Consider the following 13,772-nt stretch of genomic DNA (forward strand, 5'->3'; position numbering starts at 1 on the left):
CAGCAACACGTTCTTCAACACAAAGCCCCAACATAGAATCTCTTGGAGACATCCAAGATCAAAGCACTGGCACCAGCTCGACCTGATCCTCACCAGACGCTCCAGCCTTCCCAGCATCAAGATCACACGCAATTATCATGGTGCTGCCTGCGACACTGACCACTCTCTGGTGTGCAGCAGAGTGAAACTGCAAACAAAGCGACTGTATCACACGAAAAAGGAAGGAAGACCTCGCATTGATACCAGCAAGACCCGGGATCAGAGAAAAGTGGAGGAATTTGCACAAGCGCTTGAGGAATCTCTTCCAGGCCCGGCCGACGCAAACGCATCCAACAGATGGGAACATTTCAAGAATACCGTTTACAACACCGCCTTGTCCATATTCGGCAAAAAGACCAACAAGGCGGCAGACTGGTTTGAAGCCCACTCTGAGGAGTTGACACCAGTCATTGAGGAAAAGAGGAGAGCTCAAGCAGCATACAAGGCCTGTCCCAGTGAGCGCAACCTGCAGGTCCTCCGAACTGCTCGCAGCAAAGTCCAACAGACTGCCAGGAGATGTGCTAACGACTACTGGCTCCAGCTCTGTTCCGAGATACAGATAGCAGCTGACACTGGCAACATCAAGGGGATGTATGACGGTATCAAGCAGGCCCTAGGTCCAACACAGAAGAAAATTGCCCCTCTGAAGTCTGCCACAGGCGAGGTCATCCAGGATCGGGCGCAGCAGATGGAACGCTGGGTGCAGCACTACTCTGAGCTATATTCCAGAGAAAATGTAGTCACCGAAGAAGCACTGAACAACATTGAGTGCCTGCCTGTGCTGGAAGAGCTTGACAGTGAACCAACCCTAGAAGAACTTCACGTGGCCCTGGACTCCCTTGCCTTTGGCAAGGCACCTGGAAAAGACAGCATCCCTGCTGAAGTCCTAAAATGCTGCAAAGAGATCATCGTCACTGAGCTGCATGAAATCCTCTGTCTCTGCTGGAGAGAAGGTGGAGTACTTCAAGACATGAGGGATGCAAACATCATCACGCTGTACAAGAACAACGGTGACAGGGGTGACTGCAACAACTACCGCGGCATCTCTCTCCTTAGCGTTGTAGGAAAGCTGTTTGCCCGAGTTGTACTAAAGAGGCTCCAGGTACTTGCAGAGAGCGTCTATCCAGAATCGCAGTGTGGATTCCGAGCCAACAGGTCCACCACTGATATGGTATTCTCCCTTAGACAACTGCAGGAGAAATGCAGGGAACAACGACAGCCACTCTTTATAGCCTTCATAGATCTCACAAAGGCTTTCGACCTGGTCAGCAGAGACGGCCTCTTCAAGATTCTCCCCAAGATTGGATGTCCACCCAGGCTCCTCAGCATCATCAGATCTTTCCACAAGGACATGAAGGGCACTGTTGTCTTCGATGGCTCCACATCAGACCCTTTTGACATCCAAAGCGGAGTGAAGCAGGGCTGTGTTCTTGCACCAACCTTGTTTGGGATTTTCTTCGCTGTCCTGCTGAAGCAGGCCTTTGGAACTGCAACAGAAGGCATCTATCTCCGGACCAGATCAGACGGAAAGCTCTTCAACCTCTCCAGACTGAGAGCAAAATCCAAAGTCCAGCTGAAATGTCTGCGTGACTTCCTCTTTGCCGACGATGCAGCTGTCACTACCCACTCTGCCAAAGATCTCCAGCAGCTCATGGATCGTTTTAGCAAGGCCTGCCAAGATTTTGGACTGACAATCAGCCTGAAGAAAACACAGGTCATGGTTTAGGATGTGGACTCACCTCCCTGCATTACAATTTCTGAGCATGAACTGGAGGTTGTCCATGACTTTGTGTACCTTGGCTCAACGATCTCCGACACTCATTCTCTCGATACCGAGCTAAACAAGCGCATCGGTAAAGCAGCTACCACGTTTTCCAGACTCACAAAGAGAGTCTGGTCCAACAAGAAGCTGACGGAACATACCAAGATCCAGGTCTACAGAGCTTGCGTCCTGAGTACACTTCTGTACTGCAGCGAGTCATGGACTCTTCGCTCACAACAGGAGAGGAAACTGAGCGCTTTCCACATGCGCTTCCTCCGACGCATCCTCGGCATCACCTGGCAGGACAAAGTTCCAAACAACACAGTCCTGGAACGTGCTGGAATCCCTAGCATGTATTCACTGCTGAAACAGAGACGCCTGCGTTGGCTTGGTCATGTCGTGAGAATGGATGATGGCCGGATCCCAAAGGATCTCCTCTATGGAGAACTCGTGCAAGGAAAGCGCCCTACAGGTAGACCACAGCTGCGATACCAGGACATCTGCAAGAGGGATCTGAAGGCCTTAGGGATGGACCTCAACAAGTGGGAGACCCTGGCCTCTGAGCGGCCCGCTCGGAGGCAGGCTGTGCAGCATGGCCTTTCCCAGTTTGAAGAGACACTTGGCCAACAGTCTGAGGCTAAGAGGCAAAGAAGGAAGGTCCATAGCCAGGGAGACAGACCAGGGACAGACTGCACTTGCTCCCAGTGTGGAAGGGATTGTCACTCCCGGATTGGCCTTTTCAGCCACACTAGACGCTGTGCCAGAACCACCTTTCAGAGCGCGATACCATAGTCTTTCGAGACTGAAGGTTGCCAATACATAAAGTATCTGGCCATGGCAGTAACAAGTATGGATTTGGAGCATAAAGAACATTAGACATATCCAGACTTTTGCAGCGATCAAAAAGAGAGCACATGTGAGGAGATCCAACAGGAGGGCTACCCTCAAGGTGCCAGCCTTTCAAGCTGCTGGATTGTAGATAGCTCAGTTGCTCATCTCTTCAAGAAAACCATCACAAGGCATATGAAGAGCCCTGCTGGATCAGGCCATAGGCCCATCTAGTCCAGCTTCCTGGATCTCATAGCAGCCCATCAGATGCCTCAGGGAGTAGTATATGACTGCATTTGGGGAGATGTTTCAGACCTGTACTTTTAACAAGATACTGTGTCTGTATTTTAACAATGATAGTACATGAGACTTACTCCTGGACAAGCGTGGGAAGGACTGCAGCCTAAGATTGTTAAAAATTTCCTGCTTGATGACATCACTTCCGGTGGGTCCTGACAGATAAAAAGTAGGTCCTGGTACTAAATGTGTGAGAACCACTGCACTAGGTTTTCCAGAAACTGAACCCTCGTGCATAATGAGAACTGACTGCATTTCTTTTGTGCGTTCACTGCACTGCAAGCACCACCACGGTCAGCAAACAAACCATGGTCTGTAGCCGAGGTGGAGACATGGATCACACCGAACTCGGGTCCTCGCAGGCACAAGCACAGAGACTTTTGAATCTGAAGTCGGGGAAGGCTGCAGTTCATTGGGACACAAACACACCTGTTGCCTTCAACGAAAAAAAGCGGCCACGTTTCCTGCTTTGCCGAGTGATTGTGACAGCTGAACAGAACCTCCAACTCCAGGAAGAGTCTACCTCTAAATTACACCAGTGGCGGGGAGGAGGGAGAAGCAGGAAGAGGACCAGGATGGATGAATGGAACCTCCACCTGTAGGGACGGTCTACCTCGGACTACACCAGCTGCAAGGGAGAGGGTGAGGAGCAGGACAGGAACGCGAGAGTTGAATGGAACCTCAGGGACAGTCTACGTCCGCATTATGCCTGTTGTGGGGGGAAGGGGGAGGAGCAGAGAGACATGAGGGCTGAATGGAACCTCCACATCCAGGGCAGTCTACCTCAGAACTACACTAGTTGTGGGGGGAGGGAAAGGAGGAGGCCATGGGAGCTGAATGGAAGCTCCACATCCAGGGGCAGCCTACCTCGGAATTACATTAGCTGCAGGGGGGGAAGGAGTGCAGCAGGGAAGGGCCATGACAGCTGAATGGAACCTCCACCTCCAGGCGCAGTCTACCTCAGAATTACATTAGCTGCAGGGGGGAAGGAGTGCAGCAGGGAAGGGCCATGACAGCTGAATGGAACCTCTACCTCCAGGCGCAGTCTACCTTCGAATTACACCAGTTGTGGGGGGAGGGAAAGGAAGAGGCCATGACAGCTGAATGGAACCTCCAGCTCCAGGGGCAGTATACCTCGGAACTGCACCAGTTGTGGGGGGAATAGCCAAGATTCCTGCCTCGCTGACTGGTCAAGAGTGACAAGCCATGACAGGTGAACCTCCAGCTGCAGGCGCAGTCCACCTCGGAATCACACCAGTTGCAGGGGAAGGGCGAGAAGCAGGTAGGCGGACATGCGGCTGAATGGAACCTCCAGCCGCAGGCGCAGTCCCTGCGAGTCGCCCAGGGGCGGGGCTGCTGCCCGGCCGTCCTCCCGCTTCCCCGCCGCGGGGGCTCACCTGCGTGACGAACTCGGCGTTGATCTGGGCAACGGTGGGCGCCACCACCTTCTTGGGCGCGGGCGCCTCCTGCGCGCCTCCCGCGGGCGCCGCCATCTTGCCCCTCCCCCTGCGAGTGGCTCCGCCCGGGCACGTGCGCGCGCAGCCAGGCCGGCCCCGCCCCTCTGCGCGCGCCCCGCTGCGCGCGCTTCCCCTGCCGCGGACACGCCTCCGGCCGGCCTGCCCCTCGAGGGAGGCGGGGCTCCCTGGACGTGCTGGCAGCCTCTTCCGTCTCATGCCGCCCCCAGCCACGTCCCCCCACCGGCCAGGCTGCCCCTCCCCCCACCGGCTGGGTGCCCCTCCCCCGCCGGCCAGGCTGCCCCTCCCCCCACTGGCTGGGTGCCCCTCCCCCGCCGGCCCAGCTGCCACATCCCCCCACATCTTCCCATAACTAGCTAGGCTGCCGCACCCCCCCCCCGCTCTCCAGTGGTGCCACATCTTTCCCTAACCACCCAGACTACCCATCCCCCCCCCACTGGTCAGGGTGCCAAATCCCCACACCAGCACCTGCCACATCTCACCACCCAGGGTGCAACATGCCCCCCACCAGCCAGTTGTCACATCCCATGGGTCAGGCTGCCACATCCTCCCACCCTCCAGTGGTGCCCACATCTTCCCCTCACCAGCCAGGCTGCCACATCCCCCCCCCACCAGCCAGCTGTCACATCCCCCCCACCAGGCAGGATACCACATCCCCCCCACTGGCCAGGCTGCCACCCACTGCTTCCTTTCCAAACTCCTGGAGAGGCCACATGCTGCCTCTTAGACCTTCCAAAGGCCTTGTAAAGCCCTCAGGGCCAAAAAAAACCCCATCATTTGACTGTCCTGTCAGCTTGGCCCAGGAAGCAGCAGGGCCAGGACCGCCTCTGCTTGGAATGAAACACGCAGCACTGCTTTCTGCGCTTCTCATTCTTGCCAAGAATAACAGAAGGAAAAGGAAGAAATCACACCTCTACCCGTAGCACACTTGGGCAACCAGGAACTATTCGAAAGGGAGAGGAACTATAAGTGCTGCATGACTCCAAAACGCACATGCTCCCCCAGGAATAGTTTTGCTCCCCCCACCCAGAATGGCTCCAAAAGGGAGAGGGAGGGGCCACTTGCATGTCACAGTGAGGCTCCCTGCAAAGCTTAGTGCTTTGCACCCCCTCTAGCTATGCCACCGATCCATCTTTTTTAAAAAGGAGGAAAGCCCTTTTTCAAGCTGGGGGGCAACCAAAATCATAGGTAACCCTAACCCTAACTCATAGTATCATAATGTGCTTTTGCATACCTATCAGATTGGCACAATTCCTGTAACCCAACATAGAAAGTAGGGGATTGAGCAAAGGAAGTCCTTCTCATAGCCAGTGGCATTTTAAACTCGAGCTTTGGCTTGCATGAATGTCCTGTGCGCGCATGAAATGCAACATCTTCCTTGATATTGATGCAGCTGAGAAAGCTGGTGTGCATGTTCAGGACAGAATGTGTTCAGTGAATCTCACTCTCAGATAGAAGAGGCAGAAGTACAGTTTACAAAACATGATTACTCTTAGGCCCCAATCCTATGCTGGGGCAGTGCCGGCTGCCACCACACTGTCCCAGCAACCACCATTGCAAAAACACCATAAGGCATTCCAACACCAGCAGTAAGGACCCTGGGCAGGTACTGAGGCCAGTGCCAATCAGCTCTGGTCCTCAGTGACAGGAAGAATCATCCTCTGAACAGCCAGCAATAAGTTTGTTTGTTCCCTTACCCAAGGAGACTCAAGCAACTGCCCCAGCCCCATTGGCCATTTTGGTGCCACTGTACCATTGGGTGCTGCCAGGGCTTAGAATTGGGCTGTTACTCATTGTTGGCTCCAGGCTGCCGAGGGACTTTGGGCAAAGCCCTGCACTAGCCCCTCCCGCTGTGCCCCCTACCCAGATGGCACATTAAAGCCACTGGTACTGATAGGATTCAGCAGTGGTTGGACCAGGTGGGCCCTCTAAGGGTCCCAGGTTTTGGTTAGTACTTGACCTGTCAGCTGTCCATGCACCACTCCTGTTTTGTATGCCAATGGTGGGCCATGAAGGAGCAAAATACTTCTGGAGGGTAATGGGGGTTCCGATTATTTCAAAACACTGGATTGAAAGGAACGCCCCGAGCTAGACTGCTTTGTTTGCATTTTGTACCTTGATTCCTTGATGCTGCTCTTGCTCCAGTCTGAAGAATTCAAACTGGAACTGGTGTAATAGCCAATGGCAGCGTTTTGTTTAGTCCAGGACGCTCCAATTGTGTGTCTTTTTCTTGCCTCTTCACCAGTGTTTCTCAAACTGTGGGTCGGGACCCACTAGGTGGGTTGCGAGCCAATTTCAGGTGGGTTCCCATTCATTTCAATATTTTATTTTTAATTTATTAGACTTGATGCTCCCATGGTATGTGACTGCATTTGGGAAATGTTACAGGCCCATACTTTTAATAAGCTACTCTGTATAATCTTTTAGTAGTGTTAGGGCCCAATCCTATCCAGTTTTCCAGTGCTGGTGCAATTGTGCCAATGGGGCGTATGCTGCATCCTGGGGTGGGGAGGCAGTCACAAAGACCTCCTCAAGGTATGGGAACATTTGTTCCCTTACCTCAGGGCTGCATTGCAGCTGCACCAGTGCTGGAAAGTTGGATTGGATTGGGCCCTTAGTCAATGGGACTTACTCCTGGGTAAGTGTGGGTATGATTGCAGCCTAGGCCTGTTAAAAATTTTTCCTGCTTGATGATGTCACTTCCGGTCATGACATCACTTCCGGTGGGTCCTGAAAATTTCTCATTCTAAAAAGTGGGTCCTGGTGCTAAATGTGTGAGAACTGCTCTACTCCGTTCGGTGGAGGCCAACAATCTTTCCAAACCATGGCGTACGATTATAGACAAAGGGTACAGTCCTAACCAGGTCTACTCAGAAGTAAGTCCTATTTTGTTCAATGGGGCTTATTCTCAGGAAAGTGTGGTTAGGACTGCAACCAAGGAGTGATAAACTGTGACTGCTGTTCCTGGAGGTGACATCACCTGGAGATTAGATGTCACAGTAGATGACTGCATGAACATGGCGGGGGAGGGCATGGCTGATTGCTGTGATTGAACCTGTCAGTGCTTGTATAATGTAAAGTGGAAATTCTCCCATTTATGGAGATTTTGTATAGAGCATGCCTGTGCATTCCCATTGCTGCCTGGAATAGCTCTGACCGGTAACATAGCTGGAGGGCTGGCGGAGCACCCGGCCTGGCAGGGAGCCTCAGCGCGGCGGGCAAGCGGCCCCTCCCTTCGGAGCCATTCCCAGCAGGGGAGCGAAACTGCTCCCCCCGCCGGGAATGGCTCCGAAGGGAGGGGCCGCTTGCCCGCCGCGCTGAGGCTCCCTGCCAGCCTGGGTGCTCTGCCCCCCTCCACCTACGCCACCAGCTCTGACGACATGTGGGAGGGGGTGCTTACATGGTGCGTTGTGGCACCTGCAGAACTAACCATGCCAGCCCCTGTAGCTATGCCACTGCCATGTTCTCGATCAGGGGTTTTCAAACTTTTCGGCTGAAGGTACAGTGTCGAGGGCCGGAAAAAAAAATGAAATATAAAATTTAAATAAATACATTAGAGGTGGAACTTAGATGTATGACTGAAATGAATGAATGGGCTCAAATGTCCAGGATTTCTCCAAGCACCAACACAGCCCAAGAAATAAAGCACACACACTTAAATGGATCCCCATTCCCTCACCCCACAAGCACAACTCTGGCTGTGTTTGGTCAACTGGGCCAGAGGCTCTCAGGGGATCAGAGGCTGGCCGCAGGCCGGATGGAGGCTCTCCGTGGGCTGCATCTGGCCCCCGGGCCGGGGTTTGGAGACCCTTGTTCTAGATTCTTGAACGGAAATAGGAGAGAGTATATTAGATCCAGCATTTGTCATAGACCTTTGAAAACAAGAAGCTGCTATAAATAATTCACATAATGTATGGTAATGCAGAATCAAAAAGAATATTGAGTTTAGGCTTCGCTGATTATATATCTATAAGAATAATGTTCTCTATTCATACAGCAACTGAAGAGGGTTACAGACCAGGACATCAAATTTGGAATAAAATCATAACTACACAGAATACTAACACAGAGCCTGTAGGAATGCTATTCGTTGGTTCTGCAGAAGGGGCTGAGGACCTGATCCAGTGCTTCATTTGCCAGCATTCATCAGGTACTGCAGAAGGGGCTGAGGGCCCAATCCTGTACAACTGTTTAAAGCAGAATAAATTGAAAAGCTGGTTTCTGTTTGGCAAGGAAAAATCAGTGGTGAGAGAGTCTGATACATCTCACCAGGGACAGCGTTAAGGCAAGACAACTGATTTTAATGGGAATAAAGCCTTTGATTCTATCAACTGGTATAAAAGGTTCTGAATTTTTTAAAAAGGCAGTAAATAATAAAATAAAGCTAAAATAATTACAAGGCATATTAGTTGTCCAGTCTTCTTCTGGGGGGTGGATGAGATCAACATGGTTACAAACGAGGAAACATCTTGAAGGACTGACACAGCACCCTGGAGAAACAGAGAGCTCTTGCCCGGATAAGATAACAAGCTGACAGTTCCTGACATGCAGGCTGCCAAAATTTTGAAACAAATGCCTCTCACTGTGCAATATTTCCAAGGAAAAAAAGAGACTGCACTGAGTGTGCAATAATCAAAAGGATTTTTGATAACAGAAGTAACCAAAGAAAGATCTGAAAGTCAGTCAAAAAAAGTTCCATCCCCAAATCCAAGCAGGTGCAGGTTCATTTTGGGAAAAATCATCAACACTTTGAACTCCTTATGGGACCTGCACAGACACAAGTGTAACAAATGTATTCTGAATTGTGAATATTCATTGGAGAAAGTGATTGTTGGTGCCATAATAACCTTTGTTCCATAGCTGGCACCCCAGCCTTTCATACCTAAACCAATAGCTCAATCTTATGAGTGCAAAGGACATCAGGTGCTAAAAATGTTCCTTTTCTGTCAGTTTCCATAGCTACTGTGGGCCAAGAAGGCATTGATCGGGTACTGCAGAAAGGGCTGAGGGCCTGATCTGGTGCTTCGCGTGCCAGCATTTATCAGGTACTGCAGAAGGGGCTGAGGGCCTGATCCTGTGCTTTGCGTGCTGGCTCACTGCTGGAATGCACTGTCGCAAATGTGCAATAAGCAAACATGCTATGCTTGTGAGCTGTATCACCGGCCCAGCACCAGAGCTAGGCCAGCACAAGCCCGCAGACTGACCTCTATAGTCTTCTCTATGGTCCTCGGCTCTTGCGACATCACTTCCGGCAGACTCTTCTGGGTTCTGCAGCTCTGTTTCTAATAATGAATTGTATGTTCCTCTGCTGGAGGAAGAGGGATAGACAATTCATTACTAAAGACGATTGCCCCCGAGAGAGAGCCACAGAACCTGGAGGAATTTTTCAGCAATTTTCAACTATTGTGCTCCAAACTCCTGAGGACCTTTCGTGGCACACAGGTTGAAAACCACTGGTGTAAAGAAAGCAAGGGATGAGAAGCTTTGTTAGTACCACCTGAAATGTGTTTTTTATTCCCAATCAAACTATTCAACAGCCACGCTGCAAACAAAAATATGCTTAAGGACATTCATACCAATGGCAAACCATGTGTTGGATTTTAGCCCATGACTCCATCGTCAAAATAGCATTTTTATCAAAGTCCCTAAAATCTATGTCCAGTCTGGATTTTCTCTTGTATGATGTTGGAAATGCTCACTTAAAAATTCCCTTTGCCAACCACAAAGTCAGTAGCTCACCTAAATCAGTCCAGATTAGTGGGAATTACATACAAACCTGATCAACAGCAGGGCAGTAATGTAGCTAAAGGGGATGTAAAGCACTAAGTTTTGCGGGGAACCTCACCATGCCATGCAAGCATCCCCCCCCTCCATCGGAGAAGCCGTTCTGGGCCACTAGAGCAAAATGGAGGCTCTGAAGGGGAGGGGAAAGGATTGTTTGCATAGCACAGTGAGGTTCCCTGCAAAACTTAATGCTTTGCACCCCTTCTAGCTATGCTACTGCAGCAGAGTTTTTAACATTGTAAAGACTAGGAACGCTTGATGTAAGTATTGCAATCTCTTAAGCTAGTCTGCTCAGCTTCTTGGATTTAGCCTTCTCAGATGAATGGGATTTGTCTAATGCATGGGTGTATATTTTTTTTTTTATATAGCAGAAGTTCTTTTCTTTGTTTATCTCATTAAACAGTTATGATTGGCTGTACATGATGCCTCAGTTTAGTAACAGATGCTTTCTGAAATATTCAGGACTTTAAAAGGAGCCTTCTGTGCTGTTCTGGTTTGTGTATAAATATTTATTCAGGACAACGTCTGAAAAATGTTCCATCCTTGATGTCTGTATGTAAAACGCATGCTAAACCGGATCTGAAATTTACCTTGAATGCTTCAGGCCATTCTCTCAGGTGAGCCGGAGATACACTCTGAGCACATGGTGAGGCAGATGGCGCAGGGGAGAGAGGCCCTGCACACACAGTACTCTTCACATGCCCTTTCCTGCCACACCAAGATTTGCTAGCATAATTTCCAGTTCAAAGAAGACCAACCTGAGATTGTACACAACTGGGACGCAGACTCCACCAGCCCGGTGAGCGACAGGAGCTTCCAATCTCAGCATCAGTGACAGGCAATTAAAAACAACAACTCTGGATTTGCCAAGCCAGGAACAAGACGGCAGACTGGTTTGAAGCCGACTCTGAGGAATTGACACCAGTCACTGAGGAGAAGAGGAGAGCTCAAGCAGCATACAAGGCCTGTCCCAGTGAGCGCAACCTGCAGGTCCTCCGAGCTGCTCGCAGCAAAGTCCAGCAGATTGCCAGGAGATGTGCTAACGACTACTGGCTCCAGCTCTGCTCCCAGATACAGATAGCAGCTGACACGGGCAACATCAAGGGGATGTATGTTGGTATCAAGCAGGCCCTAGGTCCAACACAGAAGAAAATTGCCCCTCTGAAGTCTGCAGCAGGCGAGGTCATCCAGGATCGGACGCAGCAGATGGAACGCTGGGTGCAGCACTACTCTGAGCTATATTCCAGAGAAAATGTAGTCACCCCAACTTAGCAGACCTCAATTTAATGGACATCAGAAATAATGGACATTTTCTGCTTCATTAGAAACAAGTCATATATGTTCTGTGCATGACTATCTCCACTGACTTCAGTGCATTTGGGTTTAATGGACCTTTGGCATTAACAGACACCCCTTCTCTACATCGGTCCATTAAACCAAGCTTTCATTGTATATATAATTTTTGAGTATATTTGTGTGTCAGGGATTCCCCAACCCAATCAGGGCCCTGACTTACCTCAAGGGGGTGCTCCTGGAAGGACAAGCTGCCTAGCTGGTCTGATGGAGAGCCCCTAAGCCTCCATAGGGGAGGGCTGCTGCCATCAAACATGGCTCTGTGAGACCTCGAAAGAAACGAAAGGGGGGCAACCCCAGGTAGAGGGGGAGAGCAGAGCAACCGGGCCAGGGGCTTGGATGGAGGTGCAAGGGGCGCTGGTAACCCCTCACCTGAGGGACAAGCTGAGAAGTATGGGGAAGGAGGAATGAGGATGCTGGCCAGGGGATTTCCCTTTAAGCCTCACCTGGAAGGAAGAGGCGGGGACAGGGAAGGCAGAGATGGCCCTATAAAGAGGGAGAAGGGCAGTGATGAGCTGGCTGGCTGGAGGGAGGGAGGCAGGAGGTGGTGGTTCTCCCCACCCTTGCCCAAGACCAGGGCTACAGACACAACAGGGAAGAGGACCAGGGTGACACAAATCCCCTCCCCCTGCTACTGTCCAAGGCCTCACCCCAGGGATGCTCTGGGATCCACCCCGCTGAACCCAAACACCCCCACATTATATACCACCTTTCTCAATAGACTCAAGGCGGTTTTACAGAGGCAGGTTGAACAGCAATCCATTTTTTCAAGTAATATTTACACACACACACACACACACACACACACACACACACACACACACACATGATTATGACATTTACAGCACAATGTTCCTTGAAGCTGGTGCAGCCCTCCTTGAATTGGCTACTCAAGATCTGACAGCGCTGGCCCGAAGGCACACACTGACCTGCTGGCTTCACATCCCTGCCCAGCATCAGCTAGAGGAGGTGAGATGGCACCAAGCAGTATAGAGGCATGGGGAAGGTAGCAGGAGGGTGATTTGGAGGCGAAGAGGGGACATTTTGGGTTGGGGGAATGGCAGAATGGGGGAGGATCAGGCCTAGGAGGGGGTGGGATTGACTGTGGCAGTGTTTTCCATATCCTAACCCCCCCCCCCCACCGATGGGCTGGCATTACCCCAAGCTTCTCAGATCTGTGCCAGCTAAATAGAAGACCATAAAGAGTCACAATGGTTTTAAAACAGGAACTATTTTTTCAGATCAATTAAATTCTGACTGACACTCAAAATAGGTTGTCTTGAAGGTTCTTATCCACATTTTCAATGCTTATTTTATCTTCTCTTCTTGCCTAGCAGATACGGCACTCAAATGTCTACACGCAAGAAAATCCTCATACATTGTAATCCCGGAAAATGATCTTTTTTCCCCGTTTCTCAAAACTGAGATAGTTGTTCCCTTTATGATCTCTCTAGGAGGCATGCCTAGGAGGTCTACAGAGCTTGACAAAGAAAGTCTGGTCCAACAAGAAGCTGACGGAACATACCAAGATCCAGGTCTACAGAGCTTGCGTCCTGAGTACACTTCTGTACTGCAGCAAGTCATGGACTCTCCGCTCACAACAGGAGAGGAAACTGAACGCTTTCCACATGTGCTGCCTCCAACGCATTCTCGGCATCACCTGGCAGGACAAAGTTCCAAACAACACAGTCCTGGAACAAGCTGGAATCCCTAGCATGTATGCACTGCTGAAACAGAGACGCCTGCGTTGGCTCGGTCATGTCGTGAGAATGGATGATGGCCGGATCCCAAAGGATCTCCTCTATGGAGAACTCATGCAGGGAAAGTGCCCTACAGGTAGACCACAGCTGCGATACAAGGAGATCTGCGAGAGGGATCTGAAGGCCTTAGGAGTGGACCTCAACAGGTGGGAAACCCTGGCCACTGAGCGGCCCGCTTGGAGACAGGCTGTGCAACATGGCCTCTCCCAGTTTGAAGAGACACTTGGCCAACAGTCTGAGGCAAAGAGGCAAAGAAGGAAGGCCCATAGCCAGGGAGACAGACCAGGGACAGACTGCACTTGCTCCCGGTGTGGAAGGGATTGTCACTCCCGAATCGGCCTTTTCAGCCACACTAGACACTGTGCCAGAACCACCTTTCAGAGTGCGATACCAGAGTCTCTTGAGACTGAAGGTTGCCAGCTGTACAGCAGGCAAGCCTGAAAGTTTTGCTACAAATAGAACACTCAGTGGGTT

At 50.9% G+C, this 13,772-nt stretch overlaps 1 protein-coding gene across 3 annotated transcripts in view; it reads right to left on the bottom strand.

The window, feature by feature from the left end:
* The window catches only part of AQR (aquarius intron-binding spliceosomal factor), a 76,239-nt gene extending 71,807 nt beyond the window's left edge, over positions 1 to 4,432 (bottom strand). For 2 of the 3 annotated variants that reach the window (XM_066637016.1, XM_066637008.1), the window contains exon 1: positions 4,324 to 4,432. In XM_066637016.1, the coding sequence (XP_066493113.1) occupies positions 4,324 to 4,419 (96 nt within the window). In that variant the 5' untranslated portion in view covers positions 4,420 to 4,432. Of the gene's footprint in view, positions 1 to 3,355; positions 3,374 to 4,323 lie in introns of those variants that run through there. The other variant, XM_066637025.1, reaches the window with a different exon arrangement.
* Positions 4,433 to 13,772: the final 9,340 nt, after the last annotated feature.

The sequence above is a fragment of the Tiliqua scincoides genome, chromosome 1 (genome assembly GCF_035046505.1).
Source record: "Tiliqua scincoides isolate rTilSci1 chromosome 1, rTilSci1.hap2, whole genome shotgun sequence".
Taxonomy (NCBI): domain Eukaryota; kingdom Metazoa; phylum Chordata; class Lepidosauria; order Squamata; family Scincidae; genus Tiliqua; species Tiliqua scincoides.